The sequence below is a fragment of the Mus pahari genome, chromosome 21, assembly GCF_900095145.1.
Source record: "Mus pahari chromosome 21, PAHARI_EIJ_v1.1, whole genome shotgun sequence".
Taxonomy (NCBI): domain Eukaryota; kingdom Metazoa; phylum Chordata; class Mammalia; order Rodentia; family Muridae; genus Mus; species Mus pahari.
This window is the reverse complement of record NC_034610.1, coordinates 18,708,524-18,725,747: the sequence shown is the minus strand read 5'-3', so window position 1 is coordinate 18,725,747 and position 17,224 is coordinate 18,708,524. Positions and strand designations below refer to the sequence as shown.

Below are 17,224 nucleotides of genomic sequence, written 5' to 3'. Positions count from 1 at the left end.
CACACACGTCGGGCAGGACAAACCTGATATCATGTGCTTCCAAGGAAATACAAGCAAAGGCCACCCACCCTCATGTCCAAGTTTTCTGTTCTTATCTCTCTGCTGTGGCCACATAACATGTATGTGCAGGAAGTGACAGGCCAGGAAACTTCTTTGTCCACCAGGATCAGGGTCTTAGGCACTGTGACCCTATACTAACTTTCAGTACTTTGGTTTCTCCAGTTGTGAAAAAGCTCTCCCAGGGAGCCTGCAGTGGGATCGAAGCTCTCATTGGAGGCATGGGAAAAGTAATGGGACTTGTGGTCCTGGACAAAGAGAACTGGAAGGTGGGCATGGTGACCCACACTTTTAATTCTGGCACTCAGGGGGCAGAGGCAGGGGAATTCTATGAGTTCCAGTCCAACTTGGTCTATTATGGCAAGCTCTAGTCCATCCAGGGCTACAAGTAAGACCCTGTCTAAAAATATATAATTTGTTTTTCTAAGGAGAAAGCTACCTGGTCTCCCTCCATAGCCACATGGTTCTGTGGAGTTAGAGAACCCCAAAGATGTGGTAGGAACAACAGTGTCAGTGCCCAGCACCTAGAGCAGACTCTGCTTAAAACCAGGCTCCAACACCGACTAGCTAGTGAGCCCGTAGTTGCCAAGGGCCTCTGAGCCCCAGTTCGTGGACCTGCAGAATGGGGAGGTGCAAATGTTCCCCTAGGGCCTTGGGAATGCTGACAGGCTGCTGCCTGCACAGGGCTGAGTGGAATGCTGGGGAACTGTGTGTGTTAGGGGTGCGGGGCGTGTGGCCTGTCTTACTTTTCAAAGGTTCCACAGACACCCCAGACTGGAGCTTGTGGCAGGAACACTCTTCCTCTTCCCACTCAGTGTCCTCAGCCTGGTAACTGAATACCATCTCTCTCCCTTGTCCCTTTGCCCGAGACAGGACTGGGCAGATCCATCCTAAACTGTGGAGGGTTGTTTTAAGGCCCACTGTTGGTTGGCCAACTCTGCCATACATGAGATCATGGACATTCATTTGTGTTCTTCACTTCTTCCTCCACTGGACTGAGCCTCACATGAAACATGAGGAGACAACTACAGAGCTTCGACATTCGTTTTTGCCTTCGGGTGGAAAGGGAAGGACAGGCCTTCTTGGGGCGTCCTTATTAGATATCTGGAGGGCTCTGGCAGGGTCAGTACAAGAGGGAGGGGGACTTCCGGCTGGAACCTCAGCTTGGCTGCTGAGCGAGTGCCAGAAGAGGCGTCAATCACTAGCCTACAACCTAAGCAGGTCCATCTCCTTGGAATACCCCACCTCTATCGCGCTCCCAACACCCCCTCGCGACTCGTGGTGGCTCCAAGAACCTTCGTATGGGGCGCCAGCTACACAACTGTAGGGCTCCCACAGCTAATCTTTGATCTCTGCCACCGTACACTTGGGCCTCTCAGAATGCCCCCTGTGAATCTTGCTTCTCCATTTGCTTCAGGACGTGTGTGTGTGTGTGTGTGTGTGTGTGTGTGTGTGTGTGTTAGGTGGCAAAACTCTCAGGACTGTCAGAGCTGGGTCAAATCAACCTGGGTCCAAGGTATACAGAGGTTAGTTAGTAAAGGGTGGGCAGGCTGGTCTGATGGGCAAGGGGTCTGGACGGGATAGGGCTGCCTAGAGTTCCCCCCCATCTCCCTCCCCCGTCCCTGCCCCCGCCCTCCCACGCACCTGCGCTGGCCTCCCCCCAAGCCCCGGGGCAGCACTGGGAGATCAGAGGACTCGGAGGAGTCGGGCTCGGGGGAGGGGGCGGGGAATTTCCCCCCACGCCTGCCTGGGCCTGCTCCCCTCCCCCTCCCCTCCAGGTGGGGGCACCGCTTGGGGAATTCCGCCAAGGCAAGGCTCCGGAGAGCCTGGGCTGGGGTCCTAGGGAGTGGAAGAAATGGAAGCGAGAGAGGGGGCGGGCTGGAACCGGGGGCGCAGCTGCCTTCCTCCCCAGACACCAGCTGCCCCTGCCTGTCGTGAACTAAGCGTCCACGATTCCTGTCTGTCTCCCGCGATCAGGGTCAGGGAGTGGCGTTTTCTTATTCAAGCCAGCCGCGGCGGGACCTGGGGAGACAGAAGCGTGAGGATTCGGGGAAGATGTGCGTGTTAGCGTCTTACAATGAATGAATGGATTGAGTGGGAGCGCGCGCGCACTTAAATCTGGGTGCCTGTGTCCTTTTGACTGGGTGCAGTCGCGGGAGGGAGCCCTGTAACTCTCCCTTTAGGGTCCTCTAGAGGTCTGTTAACCTGGTCTGTGTCCCTCCATACGCTCCCAATAGAACCCACACCGACCATGGAAAAGAAAGAAGAAAGGGTGGGAGGCATGTGTTGGGACGGTGGGGGTCCCGGGGGACAGGCGTGGGAGGCGTCTGGACCTGCTGCCTGCGCTCCAGTCGCAGGCGGGGCTTCCAGTCTTCCCTAGGGGGTGTGGGACCAGAGGGGAGGGACCTGTAGGGACACAAGGGGGGCAGGAGGTAGTGCTTTAGAGACCTGGGTGAGAGAGTCTCAAGGTGCAGTTCGATGGGGTGAGTGTGGGGGCCCAGGCACGGCCCAGAGCTAGAAAGCCGAGCCTGAAGTCACCCTCCCGCCAGATACCTTCCCTAGAGACCCCCTGAAGAGCGACAGCGGGGCAGAGATCCCGGGAAGATATTTCCTGGTCCCAGACCGGCAGCGCCGACAAAAGATCAGGACAGACAATCAAAGGACAACGTCCCTTGCTCCTCAGGTCACCTGGGAGATCCTAGACCCCGTGGGTGTCCCAGGCCGTGTTCTGTCCAAGGCACCATCTCTTTGATTAGGGAAGATGGGGACACCAGATCTGCAGGGCCTCCTCCTCCTCTTCCCGTTGCTGCTGCCGCTGCACGGGGCCTCAGCAGGGAGCCTGCACAGTCCAGGTGAGTTAGGCAAGGCGGCCTGGCCAAAGTCACTGCTCTCTCCTGGACCCCAGGGAAGGGGTCCCAAAGCTGGAGAGGCGGGACAGCAGGTGGGTGGAGCAGTTGAGCAACCCGAAGGCCCCCTCGGGGATGGGAACTGGGGAGTACTGGCTGGGACCAGGCAGGAGTTGGGTGAAGCGGCGTGAGGAGTCCCAGTGAGTGTCCAGACTTCTCCAGAGCCCGTGGTTGCCGGGCAGGCCTGTCCGAATGCTTCCAGGTGAACGGCGCTGACTACCGCGGCCACCAGAACTTCACCGGCCCACGCGGAGCTGGACGCCCTTGTCTTTTCTGGGACCAGACGCAGCAGCACAGCTACAGCAGCGCCAGCGATCCCCAGGGCCGCTGGGGGTTGGGTGCACACAACTTCTGTAGGTGAGGAGGGAGGTTCTGAGGGGTGAATGGGTGGGTGGGAGTGTGCGCTTCAGCAAGGCTGGACCAGTGGTGGCAGGAGGCGGAACAGAGAGGCGTCTGCTCTGGCCTGGTACAGTATCCTCAGAAAGATTTAGGGGCGGGCCCTATCTCCAACGAGGTTCTCAAGGTTTGCAAAAACCCGGCTTTTAAAGATATGTGACCAGGCTGGAGCGGTTAAGAGCACTGACTGATCTTCCGAAGGTCCCAAGTTCAAATCCCCGCAACCACATGGTGGCTCACAACCATCCGTAATGAGATCTGATGTCCTCTTCTGGAGTATCTGAAGACAGCTACAGTGTACTGAGATATAGTAATAGAAAAAAAAAAAAAAAAGATATGTGACCGTTTTCTGCAAAGCCAGTCAGAGCCAGCACAAAGGCTTACACCCTCAAGAGGCTCTGGGATGCGGGATGCGGGACCCGCCCCCTGGAATGATTTGACTGGCTCTGCCCTACTTGCTTGAGCAGCATCTACAATCCGTCATATGAGGAGTTCAAAGCCACAGCTTTTGTTTGGAGCATCATCAATCAGGGGCTTTAAAGGGGGCCACTTTTCTGCCCACCCACAAAGCTTAGGGCTTACCATTTGCACCAGCTGTATGCAAGAGAGTAGTGAGGACCCATTGAAGTCAGGTCAAGACTAACAACCAGAAAACAAAAAACAAAAACTCTTCAGGCTCTTATAGAGCCTTTCCTTGTCTGGGAAAAGTCAGCATCCCGGAGCCGGTGGGCAGAGAATGTACTGACAAGAGAGGAGTCAGCTCTCTCGGTGGCCACACTGCATAGACCATAAGCCAGAGAGTCGCCTTCTCACCATCTCCCTCCGGACCACAGGAACCCAGACGGTGATGTGCAGCCCTGGTGCTATGTGGCAGAGACAGAAGAGGGCATTTACTGGCGCTATTGTGATATCCCAACATGTCACAGTGAGTAAAGTCAAGAGCCCACCCAGCCGGAGGGTCACTCAGAGGTAAGACGCTGACTCTGTTCCCTCCGCAGTGCCTGGGTACTTGGGCTGCTTCATGGACTCTGGGGCACCCCCTGCTCTCAGCGGTCCCAGCGGCACTTCCACAAAGCTCACTGTCCAGGTGTGCCTTCGATTCTGCCGCATGAAGGGCTACCAGGTACTGTCCTAGAGCCCAGGCCAGTGACCCCTGACCTTGACCTCAGCACCCTACCCAGCTCCCAACACAAATGCCAAACTTGACACTAACTTCTGAACCCCACCGATTCCCTACTTCCCCCCCCACTACTCACCCATATCCACCATCCCTGCCTTTGGGGTCACCCAGTCTGTGCTCCCAGCTGGCTGGCGTGGAGGCTGGTTATGCCTGCTTCTGTGGCTCTGAAAGTGACCTGGCCCGGGGACACCCAGCCCCTGCCACCGACTGTGATCAGATCTGTTTTGGCCACCCAGGCCAGCTCTGTGGAGGCGATGGACGCCTGGGCATCTATGAAGGTGAGACATAGACCAGAATGAAGGGTGGTGTCTGATGTGCCATTCCTCAACTAGGAGTAGAATCGGGGAAGCCTTCTGTTGGAATGGGGCTAAGAATGAAGGCAGGATCTGTAATGGGCATGAGGCTGAACCTGATGGTGAAGCCAGCACTTGATTAGGAATTGGTTCGAAGGAGGGGCCTATTTAAAGAAGCTGGGCGGTGCCAGTACTGGGGTGGGAAAGAGGCCTAGCTGGAAAAGGGGAATCTTTTCACCTGTGCTGGAAAGAAAGCCAAGCTGGCCTCTTGTTTCTTGACCGCCTGCTCTGCCCGCAGTGTCTGTGGGCTCCTGCCAGGGAAACTGGTCGGCTCCTCAAGGCGTCATCTACTCCCCGGATTTTCCGGATGAGTATGGCCCAGACCGGAACTGCAGCTGGGTACTGGGCCAACTGGGCGCTGTGATAGAGCTCACCTTCCGCCTCTTCGAGTTGGCTGATTCTCGAGACCGGCTGGAGTTACGCGACGCCTCGTCCGGCAACCTGCTCCGTGCCTTCGACGGCGCCCATCCGCCACCGCCGGGGCCGCTGCGCCTGCGCACTGCTGCACTGCTGCTCACCTTCCGCAGCGACGCAAGAGGCCATGCTCAAGGCTTCGCGCTCACCTACCGCGGTAAGCCAGGGGCCGGTCCTCCTGCCGCCGCCCACACAACCGCACTTCTGGCCACCTCGCCTCACACCTCTCTCTGCAGGGCTGCAGGATACAGTGGAGGGCAAAGCATCTCCAGAGGATTCAGCTGAGAGTCTCGCAGGGGACCCCGATGGGGCTAACGTGAGCTGCAGCCCCAAGCCCGGAGCTGCACAGGCTTCGATAGGTGGTGAGGCTGACTTACAAGGTGGGAGTTAAACAAGGAGTGGCCTCTTGGAGGCCTGTCCTCATCAGACCCCTGTGCCCACAGCCCGAGTCTTCTCCACCGTGACGGCCATCTCTGTGCTGCTGCTGTTGCTCCTGTCCCTACTGCGTTTGCTGCGTCGACGGTGCGGGCGCTGGGGCAGGGCCTGAGGGCAGAGCCCGCACTGGGCGCCTGATGCCTCGTGCCTTGGGTGTGGGATCTCCGGTGGGAAGCCTGGGCTGGGGAACGAAGCTAAGAAGGCTCTGGGTTCTTGAGTGGGCGAGGCCGTGGGAGAATTGGTTCGCAGGCAGAGCAGGATGTTGGAGGCAGGGCTGGGTATGGGTCCAGCTGACGTCTGCTCCCTCCCTAGGAGCTGTCTGCTGGCTCCAGGAAAAGGGTCTCTGGCCATGGGACCTTCCCGGGGCCCCGGGAGAAGCTGGGCTGTGTGGTACCGCCGGCCCCGAGGGGTGGCCCTGCCCTGTCCCCCAGGGGACTCTCAGGTTGAGGGTCCTGCTGCGGGCTACCGTCCCCTGAGTGCCTCCAGCCAGAGCTCCTTGCGCTCGCTCGTCTCTGCTCTCTGACCCCAGACGTACATGAGTCCATCACCACTTCTGCCAGCGAGATGGACACCCGAGATATTATGCAGCACCCTACCTCGACCTTGTGCCCCTTTAAAAGCAGCTCGGTCTCTGATCGTCCGGGGAAGACCAGAAAATCGGACAGGAAGCATCCAGTGCTATTTGGGAACTTGGCCTGACCCTTGGGGTCAAAATGACTGAAGCCAAACGGCAAAGGGAATCCAACACCCTAATTCATGGACCTTGATGTGATGGGTGGTGTTTGGTTTCAGGGTTCTTTGAGCCTCTCTGGGGGATGGTCCTGGACTGCTGCCCTCAATGAAAGGTTAGGGGCCCAAAAAAAGTGATCTAAAGACTCAGTATAGACTTAAAATAAAAGGCCTATTTTGGTAGATGCTTTAGCAAGTTCTTTGCGTGAGGAAGAACCTGTCGATAAGGGTGTGGGCAGGAGGGCTGCAAGTGGGATGCTGGGTGTCCACACTGAGCTTTCTTATGAGAGAATGTGGAAATTGGTCTTGGGTAGTTTTATGAGGAAGAAGCGCCTTCCTTGTCCCTGCCAGAGTAGAAGAGAACCGACCTTGCTTCCCTGGTCTCCTGCCTTTGCCCGTTCCTTGCCTGTACTGGGCAGGACTAAGGGTGTGCTTTGTGGGCGATAAAAGGGAGTGAATTGGGTGGAACCCAAGCTTGAAGCAGCCTGGCCGGAAGGGCTGGGCCTCGCTAAGGGCTCCAGGTGCACCACACATCTTAGACGCTTGCGTTCCCCGCCAATGGAAATATACCCCCAAAGTGGGTAAGCGCCTGCGCTGCTCAGGACTCCTGTGGGGGTGGGGTGGGGGCTTAGCCAGCAGCACCTTGGACAGAGTCTGACTGTGGGCTTAGAGCTGGGTAGCCGGGTTATGTGCTTGAGGTAGGTGCCCAAAGGTGCGACAACCTGAAGGTCACTAAGAAAGCTGGGGTGTGATATGTTGGTAGACCCAAAGCGCTAGGCCACTCCAGTGGAGGAGCCCGACACAGAACCTCGCGTCCCAAGCCAACATCCACTCCACGCAAAGAAGGCTGGAACCGCATATGTTAAAAAGAGAAGGCCTGGGCGGTCTTGGGGCGGAGCATTCCCGTCCGCAGAGCCCATTGGTCCTTGCAACATGAACGTCAGGAATCCAGCGCGCGAAACACAGGCAGGGTGGCGGGGGCGAGGAGCCGGGGTGGAGCCTGCTGTCCCCTCCGGCGTCCGGCCGCGCCCGTCCTCCGGGCTGCGGCGAGACGCCTGGCTGCCGTTGCGGCCAACCGGAGCTCTCCCTCCGCCGCTCTGCCACGGTGAAGCTGAGTGGACTGAGCTCCGACCGTGGGGTTGCCAGCTTCCTCTCCCTTGCGGGGGCGTCGAACTCGCGCGTGCGCAGCGCGTGAGGGAAGGGGGCCGGGACCTCCTTGCTGACCAGGGCAGGGCCACCGGACAGCCGGAGGTGAATCGGGATGAGCTTCCCAGCGCTGCAGTTCCACTGAGAAGGAAGCCCAGCGCAGAGGGTCGCCGGTCGGCCGCAGTGCGTGAGGCCATGGCGTTCCTGACCGGGCCGCGTCTTCTGGACTGGGCTAGCTCGCCGCCGCACCTGCAGTTCAATAAGTTCGTATTGACCGGCTACCGGCCGGCCAGCAGTGGCTCGGGCTGCCTGCGCAGCCTTTTCTACCTACACAACGAGCTGGGCAACATCTACACACACGGTAGGTGAGCCGCGCCCCGATTCATGCTTCTTGCACTCGCGGCCGCCTTGCCTGGGAGCACAGCAGCCCCCCAAGCTCAAGTACTGGACTGTCCCTGCTCTGGTTGGGTCAGGCGCCGCGGTGACAAAGCTACCATTGTCCCAAGCTTCGTTGCCAGCTTCTGCTTTCCCAGTAGTGCCCCAAGGCAGGAGAGGGGAGCAGAGTTGGAGCCAGCTTAATCCGGCTGAGCTCTAGGGGTAAGAATCCTGGTATCCCCTTGGTAATCCTGCGCGTTGGGCACCCTCCTCCTGCAGCGCTCATCCTGGAGATGGGCGTTCACTGGCTAGGAGGAGTCGGAGAGAAGACCGCCCCTGCCTGACCCAAGCCCTTCCTCGCGGTAGCCTTGAGTCCCCACGACCATAGCAGTATCGTGGGGCTCCGTCTGGTGGCTCATTTCCCCCCACTCCGCCCCCCGACACACTTCTTGCGGGGCCCCTAGAGCTCTGCTGACACAGCCCTGGCCTGTCCTTGAGCCGCCCCAGCTGGGAGAGGGAACTAGAGCCAGCTAGGTTTAGACTTGGGTTTTTCTCTAGAGGAAGAGCGCTATTGTCTAATCAGACCCCCACCAAGAGTGGGGCTGATGCCTGCATTTGTCCTCTATTAAGGCAATGCCAACTGGTTGTGGGGAAGGGAGGAATGTCCCAGAAAGGCCAGCACTGGAAGGAACAGAGTTGAAGGCGCCCCAGTGGAGACAGGATGGGCTTCTTCCAGTCCGTTCCCCTCGCTCTGGCCTTTCCTGGCTTTCTTCATGGAAAACAAAAAGACCCAAAGCCTCCATCTGCCTGGACATTTGACAATGTTAAGTACCCCTGAGGCTGGTATGCCCCTCCTGTCCTAATCAGAACTCAGGCTGAGGTCATGCTTCTCCAGGTTTCTGCAGGCACTCCAGGACAGACAGGCAGAAGACAAGACAGACCTGGTCTGGCCTCCTGTGTGGCAGGGAGGAACTGTGGCTTTAGCCGGGAATTAGTCCGTCCTGGTTCATCATCCTTCCTTTGCCTGCTTGCTGGGCTCAGCTGGGACAGATTACTCCAAGCTAGTTATTGCACCTGCAAAGTAGGGCTTATTGTCTCTGCTTCCTAGATCTGCAGTGATCCTGACAGTAACCCTTCTGAAAGTTTGTAGCCCACAAGACCTGCTTCGTGTGGGCGGGCAGCAGCACTGAACTCTGCCTCGCTCTGACTTTCTTTTGTTTTTCATAGTCAGGCCACTTTGGTTTTTTTATTTTTATTTTTTAACATATATTAGTGTATGAGTGGGTGGGCAGGTGTACTTCTGCTCAGGAATGTGGAGGTTAGAAGACAATTTGTGAGAATTGGTTCTCTCCTACCATGTGGAGTTCAGTCAGGCTTAACAGCTTTTACCGACTAAGCTATTTTCCTGGCTCGAGTTGGTACCTTTGTGGATATGAGTCTCCTTTTCTGCTGAATGTGTCTGATGTATAACTCTCCCTCCCTTCTAGGGCTAGCCCTGCTGGGCTTCCTGGTGCTGGTGCCAATGACCATGCCCTGGAGTCAGCTGGGCAAGGATGGCTGGCTAGGAGGTACACATTGTGTGGCTTGCCTAGTGCCCCCTGCAGCCTCTGTGCTGTATCACCTCTTTATGTGCCACCAAGGAGGCAGTCCTGTGTACACCCGGCTCCTTGCCTTGGATATGTGTGGAGTCTGCCTTGTCAACACCCTTGGTGAGCCAGCACCCCAGGAAGGTGGCAGCAAGGGCCACTGGTGGGAGCCGTGGGTTGGGAAGATCAGCTAATTTGGACTTAAATCCTGTCTCCGCTCTCTCTTTCTCTCTCTGCAGGGGCCCTGCCCATCATCCACTGCACTCTGGCTTGCAGACCCTGGCTTCGCCCAGCTGCCCTGATGGGTTACACTGCACTGTCAGGTGTAGCCGGCTGGAGAGCTCTCACTGCCCCCTCCACCAGTGCCCGGCTTCGAGCCTTTGGTTGGCAAGCTGGAGCCCGCCTGCTGGTGTTTGGGGCCCGTGGAGTGGGGCTGGGCTCCGGGGCTCCAGGCTCCCTGCCCTGCTACCTGCGCATGGACGCACTGGCTCTGCTTGGAGGGCTGGTGAATGTGGCACGCCTGCCAGAGCGGTGGGGGCCTGGTCGCTTCGACTACTGGGGCAACTCCCACCAGATCATGCACTTGCTGAGTGTGGGCTCCATCCTCCAGCTCCATGCTGGGGTTGTGCCTGACCTGCTCTGGGCTGCACACCACGCCTGTCCCCCAGACTGAGCTGCCTCCTAGCTGCCAAACCGGCCTGCCCACAGCTTTCTGGACAAATTCCACCACCTTTCCTCCTGCTGGTCTGCAAGGGGCTGGTTCCCTGGGAGAACCAGCACATGGGACTTCCTAGCTGGGAGACCACTCTTCATTCTTCCCCATGGATTCACTTCTTGCACCCAGGCCTTCAAACCCCAGCTTCCCCTCTCCTTGTCATCTTCCCTCCTGGGCACTGTTTTGCTGTCATTAGAAGGAAACCATTTCCCCCCCACCCCCCAATTTACCCCATTTAATCTGTGAGAGTCTCGGACAGTTGAGTCCTGCCAACTTACCAAGCCTCCAGCCCAGAGCCACTGCCCCTATGTTGCTGTTCCCATACATAACTACACCTCCTGCTCCTGGATTCTTGAGCTAGCTGCTCTGACCCTGCTTCCTGACCTCCATCTTCCTGCTCTGCATGCCAAACCTCTCAGCAGCCAGAATTTTGCTGTCCCTGTCATTCCTGCAGTGAGGATGCAGAGGAGTGGGACGAGGCTTCTCTCAGAGCCAAGTGGACATTGGTCCTGCTTGTATCATCTGGCCAGGAGACAGGAGGGGAGCTGCTGCTTTCCCTAGGCAACAGGCACAGCTGTGGAATGGAGGCCTTGGATTCGGGCTTCACTGGACCAAGGACTCAGCTCTTCAGTGCCATGGTCTGACTGACCTGCCCCCCAGAGACGTGTGTGCTCAGGAAATCTCTACACAGCCTGCTGGCCCAAGGGTACCGCCTCACAGCCAGATCATCCCAAAGGCCCAAGACCCTAGGCAACATCAATAAAGGGACAAGAAGAGCTATGCTGCCACATGAGCAACCTTGGGTGTTCCCAAGACGCATTACTTTTTATTAGATACGGAAGTTTCAGGGGAAATGGGCAAGACGGTCAGAGGTTTTAAAGCATCAAGGCTGTCTGGACCTGTGCTCAGGCTGGGTCTAGGGAATCCTCGAACAGGCTGAGGAGGTTCCTTGGCTCAAAGGTGGGGCAAGGACCTCTTGGAGGCTCTGAGTCCATATCAGTTAGGTCCAGGGCATCCCTTGAGGAGAAGGAAAAAAAAAAAAAATAAGACACTGGATCCTAAAGACAACTGTGCCCAAGCCTAGACCCCGGGCTTGCTCACCTCCTCACCTAGGTATGTACCTGCCCCGAGGGGTAGAGGTTCTTCTAGTGATCCGCGACAGGATGGTCTCTGGGGAGAGTGAGGGACTACAAGAAAGAGGACAAGCAGGGTGGTGAGGGTTGGGCAAAGTAGGATATAAACAGCCCCGCTCCTCCCTGTTTCAGGCCTCTGCTTGGTGAAGGGACAAGGCCACAACTGAAATAAACACTGGCAGCTGACAAGTTCTCCCGCCTGACCACATTCATGGGTTAACTCTGTCCCTTTTCAGGTCCAACTGAGCTGGGTGTGGAGTTCTGGTAAATGAAGCTTCTCTAGCCTTCTCTAGCTCGTTCTCTAGAACGAGCCTTCAGAGTGAGAGGATGTTTCTGTAAAGGGAGGCATCCTGAGAGCATACGGTTCCTCCTTGCAGCCATTTCTTAATTATACACTCTTTCCCTTTGCTAGCAGACACCTGGGAGCAAGGGAATCCTCTCAGGACAGGGACTTACCAGGTGCTGGGAGGCGTCCACTCAGGGGAAGACAGCACTTTCTCTCTGAACAGGGACAGCCTCTACAGAGGTGGGGACTGCAGTTGTGCACTCAATGTCACAGCTGCCTACACAGACCACCAGCTACCTCTACACTGGCAGTCTTTGTCCCCTGAGTGTGACAGGGGGCCCGAGACCCCTCGAATTGACCACAGTGATGTACACACACACCACCCACCCTATGCTGTCATCATCCCAGCTGCTGGAGAGGGTGCTGTCCAGGAGGGGGCTGCAAGGTGGAGAGCCAGGTGGCGTGGCCGGCGGGCCTGGAGGCTGCAGCCAACTGGCAGGATGCACCAGCCCATGCCAGAGCCAGCAGAGCAGAGTGACCAGGGCCTAAGGAAAGAATGAGCCTCAGAAACCAAGCCTTGTGATGAATCACAGCACTTGGGAGGCTGAGGTAGGAATATGATGAGTTCAAGGACAACAGTAATCTATACAGTAAGTTCAGAAGTGAGCCTCAGGAGCCCGGGAAGGTCACCTGGGCAAGGAATGGGTAGGGTAGCCCAGCACCATAAAGGCTTACCTGCCACAGGGCCCAGCCTCGACTCAGGGCTTCCGCAGCCATATACCACAGAACATTCCAGGGACGTGGCTGCCTCAGCATGGGTAAGGCCAGCAGGGCCTCAGCTGTGGCTCGAAGCTGGGGGTCAGGCTCCAGCATCATGTTGAGGACAGAACGCAGCTCAGAAGACAGACCTGCCGATGAGGCAGGGCCATGTCGGGTCAGGGTACTACTGACTAGGCCCTTAGTCCAATGGTGCCCCCTACTACTCGCCACCCCTTGCCAGAAGCTGGTGATAGTTGGCTCTTCTGAACTCCCACTCACCAGCAGTGAACTCAGGGGGCAAGTATCCCTGGCGCAGCTGCTGCCAGCCCTCCCCACCATGGGGCAGTTCCATGTTACAGGCCACTTCCAAGATGGTGAGACCCAGACTAGGAAGGACAGGACGAGAAGACAAGAGGCAGAGTCAGCTTTGTGACACAGATCCCAGTCCTATCCAGCCAGCATCCTGGTGGGAAAGGGACGTTCTCTTCTACCATGAACCATAAAGTTAGTGAGAGAGGGGTAAGGAGCATTGAGGAGAGCCCTGGAGGGCCAGTGAGCACCAGTCAAGATGGACCCCACTCTCAAGCAGCTAACCCAGTGGAGTGGAGGTCCATCAGAACCACATTGACATGCAAAATGGTTTCCATGGTTATTAGGGTTGGCATCATCATTCTGTAGAGATGAACAGAGTACACTGAAGCAGGGTAGTAGCCGCCAGTATGGTCTCAAGACCCTGGGTCTGGCTATAGTCCCGGATGTTAACTGAGGACTTGACGAGTCCCTCCACCTCATTACTCTCCCTGTCCTGGAACACCACCATAGGGCTGCAAGGAGCCGGCTAGGAGCCGGCCAGCCTACAGTGTGAAGGGGCCTCAGCTAGCAGGGGGGGGATAGCACCTCCCAGGCTGCAATGCCCTCCTACCCTCGTGCCAGGAAAGAGCTCCTCTATCAGGCAGCCCTTCTTTCAGCTGATCAGCCACCAATAAAGGGCTCTTACAGTCCCCACCCAGGCCTCACCTGAACACATCTGCTGCTGTCCCATAAGAGCCCTGCAGCAGTTCTGGGGCCATGTAGCGAGGATCTCCCTCCTGGGCCTCGCCAGCACCGGTTGAACCCAGCTCCACCAGTAGTCCAAAGTCGCCCAGCTTGCAGCGGCCCCGGGGGCCCAAGAAGATGTTGGCAGGCTTGACATCAAGATGAACTAGGCCTTGACTATGTAGGTGGTCCAGGGCCAGAAGAATGTCCCGCAAGTAGCCCCAGACCTGGGCCTCTGGTAGGCTGGCCCCCCAGGCTTCACAGTGTTGCTGCAGGCTGGGCCCGCAGAGCTCTGTCTGCAGGTATAGGATGCCACCCTCCTCCCAGGCCCGCTCCAGTCTCACGCAGTGTGGGTGCTGCCCCACCTTCTCATGGCCGCCTACCTCAGCCAGCTTACGAGTTCGGTCTTTGGGGCCTCGGAATGGCGACATGTAGCGCTTAACAGCATAGAGTCGCCCATCTTCCTTGGAGCGCACCTGGAAGGGAGGTGTTGCCCAGATGCAGGAGGCGGGGCAATCAAAAAATGCTGTTCCGATTTCACAACGGAGGGGAATCCATGTCAGCCTTAGACCTCTGCATGCAATGATAACTAACTGGACACACGCATGTCCACTGCACAATGGTGTACCAGAGACCCAGCCACAGAGAGATGGGGCAGACCTATGTGCTATGACCAGGGTCCAGTGCTAAGAGGAAACGGTAGTCCCCCAAACCATGGGCAGTGTCTCTGCTGTGTCCAGGCTTTCCTCTGCTGAGGAAAAGGGTCTGTGCTGCTTGCATTTTAAATAAAATTGCTTTCTAATAATGCTTGCATAAAGGAAAGCTACTATTTTAGGGGAAATGTAATTGGAAAATTAAAACCATATTAAAGAAAATAATGGGCTGGCGAGCTGGTTCAGTGGTTAAGAGCACTGACTGTTCTTACAGAGGTCATGAGTTCAATTCCCAGCATCCAATTGGTATTAGGATCCAATGCCATTTTTTGGTGTGTCTGAAGACAGTTTCTCTCTCTCTCTCTCTCTCTCTCTCTCTCTCTCTCTCTCTCTCTCTCTCTCTCTCTCTGTGTGTGTGTGTGTATGTGTAAATCTTTAAAAAAATAGAAAAGAAGATGATGATGAGCCAGGGAGAGGAACAGCTTTTGAGCCCGCTAGCCTAGGGAATATGGTGTGGGATCAGCTCCAGGTCAGACAGACCCAGCCATGGACGCCAGCGCACATGAGGTAGCTCTTGAAGGTACATGATCGTGGGATGGAGAGGTGGCTGTTAAGTCCGAGAGGACGGCTGTCAGAGGAGAAAGGGCCGCAGGGTGCCTAGGGCACTATTCCACTCAAGGAAGGAACCCAAGGCAAAGAGGCTCCACGAAGCCTGGGAAACCACCCTCCATTTACCTTGAAGACTTCGCCATACGAGCCATGACCCAGGCGGCTGAGTCTCTGGAAGTTCTGCTGAAAGAAGGACTCGGGCCGGCTTGGGTCATACCCAGGACTCTGCAGGGGCTCTGAGGTCTCACACAGGAAAGACACCCTCCGGGGCTGGGGCTGGTGCCAGCCTGGGGTGCGAGGGGGGAATAGACGGCTGACAGGGATGCAGCCCTTGGCAGGGGGCCGAGGCGGGAGGCTCCGGCTGAGGCCCCCAGGCCTTTTGAGGGAGAAACCAGGCTCTGCGTGTCGGAAGTAAGCTGGAACTGGGATGGGGGTGCTGCTTAGGGGTGGTGGGGTGCCCTCAGTGGGCATGGCCATGGCCAATGTTGGAGGATCCGAGCACAAAGCAATATGTCCACTCAAACAGCGCCTGATCCTGTGGCCCGCAAGAGAGCCACTTTTTTGCCACACACACGTTCTGTCCACATGAAGGTTGTGTGAGCCACAAGTACCTGCAGAGAAGGAAAAGAACAGACCATCACACTCATGCACACGGTGCCATCTGAGGCCTGGAGGTGGCAATTACACCAAGTCAGGACCATCTCCTGTGTCCCTGCATCCCCGAGGGCCTCATACCCAGCAGGGGAATCCTAAGCCTGGCAGCCCCACAGTTGTCCATCCAGTCTCGCCTCTCCCAAAGTCCCTCATCACCAGTTTAACCGTAAGGACAACCTCTGAGTTCCTTCTCCTATTTTCAGAGTTAATGTACAGACTCTTTTCTAGAATATTCCTATAAAATATGAGACCTGAGGGCTTCTCCTCAGAGATAGACAGAATAGAGGGGAACTATTTACAACCATCGTAAGGCTCTGAATGTAGCACTGAAGACAGAGAAATGAAGTGTTTACAGGAGGAAATCTAGCAAATCTTGGTAAGAATGTGGAGATACAGTAGGCTCTGCATGTCCCGGCTGTGGGCAGGGGCCTGGAGGTGAGGCTCCGCTGCCTCGGCTCCCTGTCAGATGGAGTTCCCTAGGCGAGCAGGCTCACCAACTCCACAGGGCAGAGGCAGGTTTTCAGTTGAGGGGGAGATTTGCCAAGACCTTTCTTTTTTGTTTGTTTGAGTTTTGTTTTGTTTTGTTTTGTTTTTGTTTGTTTTTTTGAGACAGGGTTTCTCTGTGTAGCCCTGGCTGTCCTGGAACTCACTATGTAGAGGCCATTGAACTAAAAAATCCACCTGCCTCTGCCTCCTAAGAGCTGGGATTAAAGGCGTGCGTGCGCCACCACTGCCTGGCTGACCAAGACCTTTCTTCCCTCTCTCCTGCCCCACTGAAAGACAAGATAGAAGTTCTGCACTGGGCCTAGCAGGCTGAGAAGCCCACGGTTCAAGTCCCAGCTCATTCATAGGAAGAGAGTTCCACTTTGGAAGAGGCGAGCAGGGAATGCTAGAGACTCTGTCCTGTCTCACATCCCACTTCTAAGGCACCAGGGCCAGTCAGGGCAAAGTGCACCACTGTCCCACAGCACAGCTTAAAGAGATTGCCCAGGGGTAGAAGCCATCTGTAAAACAGAGTCCTGAGGCTGTTCCCAGGAAAACTTGACTTTGAAATACTAAGACATTCATATCTGACAATACTGTCAAAAAAGTAAGGGAGAGGGCTGAATGGAGCTGGGCACAGTGACTGTCACCTATAATCTCACACTTGGAAGGCAGAGGCAAAAGGATGAATTCAAAGCTATCCTTGGCTAGACATAGAATTCAAGGCCAACATGAGTTATATGAGAACTTGCTCAAAAAAACCAAAAGAAACTGAAAGATGACTGAGCAGGTAAAAACGCTTGCCTTGCAAGCCTGACAACCACCCACATCCATGGGATAGCACACCTCACCCTGGTAATAATAAATCTCTTCTAGTGAAAGAAAGCTTTAGGTCTTAGCTGAGGGGCTGGGCATGGTATGCATCCCTGTGATTCCAGTAGGGACAGTGAAGCATGAAGGTCACAGATTTGACGTCAGCCTGGACCACATATCCAGATTTTGTCTAAAAAAGAAGGAAGAAGGCACTAGAGAGGTAGCGAGCAGTTAAGAGGAGTGGCTGCTCTTCCAGGATTTTCAGCACCCACATGGTTGCTGGGGAATCTGACACCCTCCTTTTGGCCCCCACCCACACTACTCACTTATAAAACATAGGCAAAACACCCATACACAGAAAGTAAATATACAAACAAGCAACTAGGAGGAAATGCTGGGCATGATGCCTTTAATCCCAGCATTCAGGAGGCATAGAATCTTTATGAGGGTGGGACCGATTTAGTCTACACAGAGAGACCCAGGCTAGCCAGGGCTACATATATAGTG

At 56.1% G+C, this 17,224-nt stretch overlaps 3 protein-coding genes across 4 annotated transcripts; 2 read left to right on the top strand and 1 right to left on the bottom strand.

The window, feature by feature from the left end:
* The first annotated feature begins 2,724 nt into the window (after positions 1-2,724).
* Positions 2,725-6,398, top strand: Kremen2 (kringle containing transmembrane protein 2). Of its 2 annotated transcripts, XM_029533052.1 has the most exons (9): positions 2,725-2,909; positions 3,146-3,320; positions 4,193-4,284; positions 4,358-4,482; positions 4,664-4,817; positions 5,131-5,463; positions 5,543-5,668; positions 5,750-5,828; positions 6,054-6,398. In XM_029533052.1, exons 1-9 carry the CDS (start codon positions 2,819-2,821, stop codon positions 6,262-6,264), a joined length of 1,386 nt encoding a protein of 461 aa, XP_029388912.1. In that variant the 5' UTR covers positions 2,725-2,818; the 3' UTR covers positions 6,265-6,398. The 2 variants fall into 2 exon arrangements, with proteins under 2 accessions (XP_029388912.1, XP_021077030.1); XM_021221371.1 differs by lacking the exon at positions 5,750-5,828 and having other exon boundaries at positions 6,054-6,273.
* Positions 6,399-7,457: 1,059 nt separating this feature from the next.
* Paqr4 (progestin and adipoQ receptor family member 4) lies at positions 7,458-11,618 on the top strand. The gene is made up of 3 exons (XM_021221343.1): positions 7,458-7,977; positions 9,479-9,700; positions 9,817-11,618. The coding sequence occupies exons 1-3, from the start codon at positions 7,812-7,814 to the stop codon at positions 10,248-10,250; spliced, it is 822 nt and encodes a 273-aa protein (XP_021077002.1). The 5' UTR covers positions 7,458-7,811; the 3' UTR covers positions 10,251-11,618.
* Positions 11,138-15,265, bottom strand: Pkmyt1 (protein kinase, membrane associated tyrosine/threonine 1). The gene is made up of 7 exons (XM_029533124.1): positions 14,894-15,265; positions 13,488-13,981; positions 12,750-12,856; positions 12,447-12,619; positions 12,099-12,256; positions 11,402-11,479; positions 11,138-11,309 (listed from the first exon to the last, which is right to left on the bottom strand). Exons 1-7 carry the CDS (start codon positions 15,242-15,244, stop codon positions 11,198-11,200), a joined length of 1,473 nt encoding a protein of 490 aa, XP_029388984.1. The 5' UTR covers positions 15,245-15,265; the 3' UTR covers positions 11,138-11,197.
* Positions 15,266-17,224: the final 1,959 nt, after the last annotated feature.

Coding starts and splice junctions, on each gene's coding strand:
- Kremen2 (XM_029533052.1), top strand. CDS start 2,819: ATGGGGACACCAGATCTGCAGGGCCTCCTCCTCCTCTTCCCGTTGCTG. Junction 2,910..3,145: donor AGGGAGCCTGCACAGTCCAG/GTGAGTTAGGCA, acceptor GTTGCCGGGCAG/GCCTGTCCGAATGCTTCCAG. Junction 5,829..6,053: donor CTGCGTTTGCTGCGTCGACG/GTGCGGGCGCTG, acceptor CTCCCTCCCTAG/GAGCTGTCTGCTGGCTCCAG.
- Pkmyt1 (XM_029533124.1), bottom strand. CDS start 15,244: ATGGCCATGCCCACTGAGGGCACCCCACCACCCCTAAGCAGCACCCCC. Junction 13,982..14,893: donor CGTATGGCGAAGTCTTCAAG/GTAAATGGAGGG, acceptor CCTCCCTTCCAG/GTGCGCTCCAAGGAAGATGG. Junction 12,620..12,749: donor GCCCCCTGAGTTCACTGCTG/GTGAGTGGGAGT, acceptor CCTCATCGGCAG/GTCTGTCTTCTGAGCTGCGT.
- Paqr4 (XM_021221343.1), top strand. CDS start 7,812: ATGGCGTTCCTGACCGGGCCGCGTCTTCTGGACTGGGCTAGCTCGCCG. Junction 7,978..9,478: donor GGGCAACATCTACACACACG/GTAGGTGAGCCG, acceptor CCTCCCTTCTAG/GGCTAGCCCTGCTGGGCTTC. Junction 9,701..9,816: donor CTGCCTTGTCAACACCCTTG/GTGAGCCAGCAC, acceptor CTCTCTCTGCAG/GGGCCCTGCCCATCATCCAC.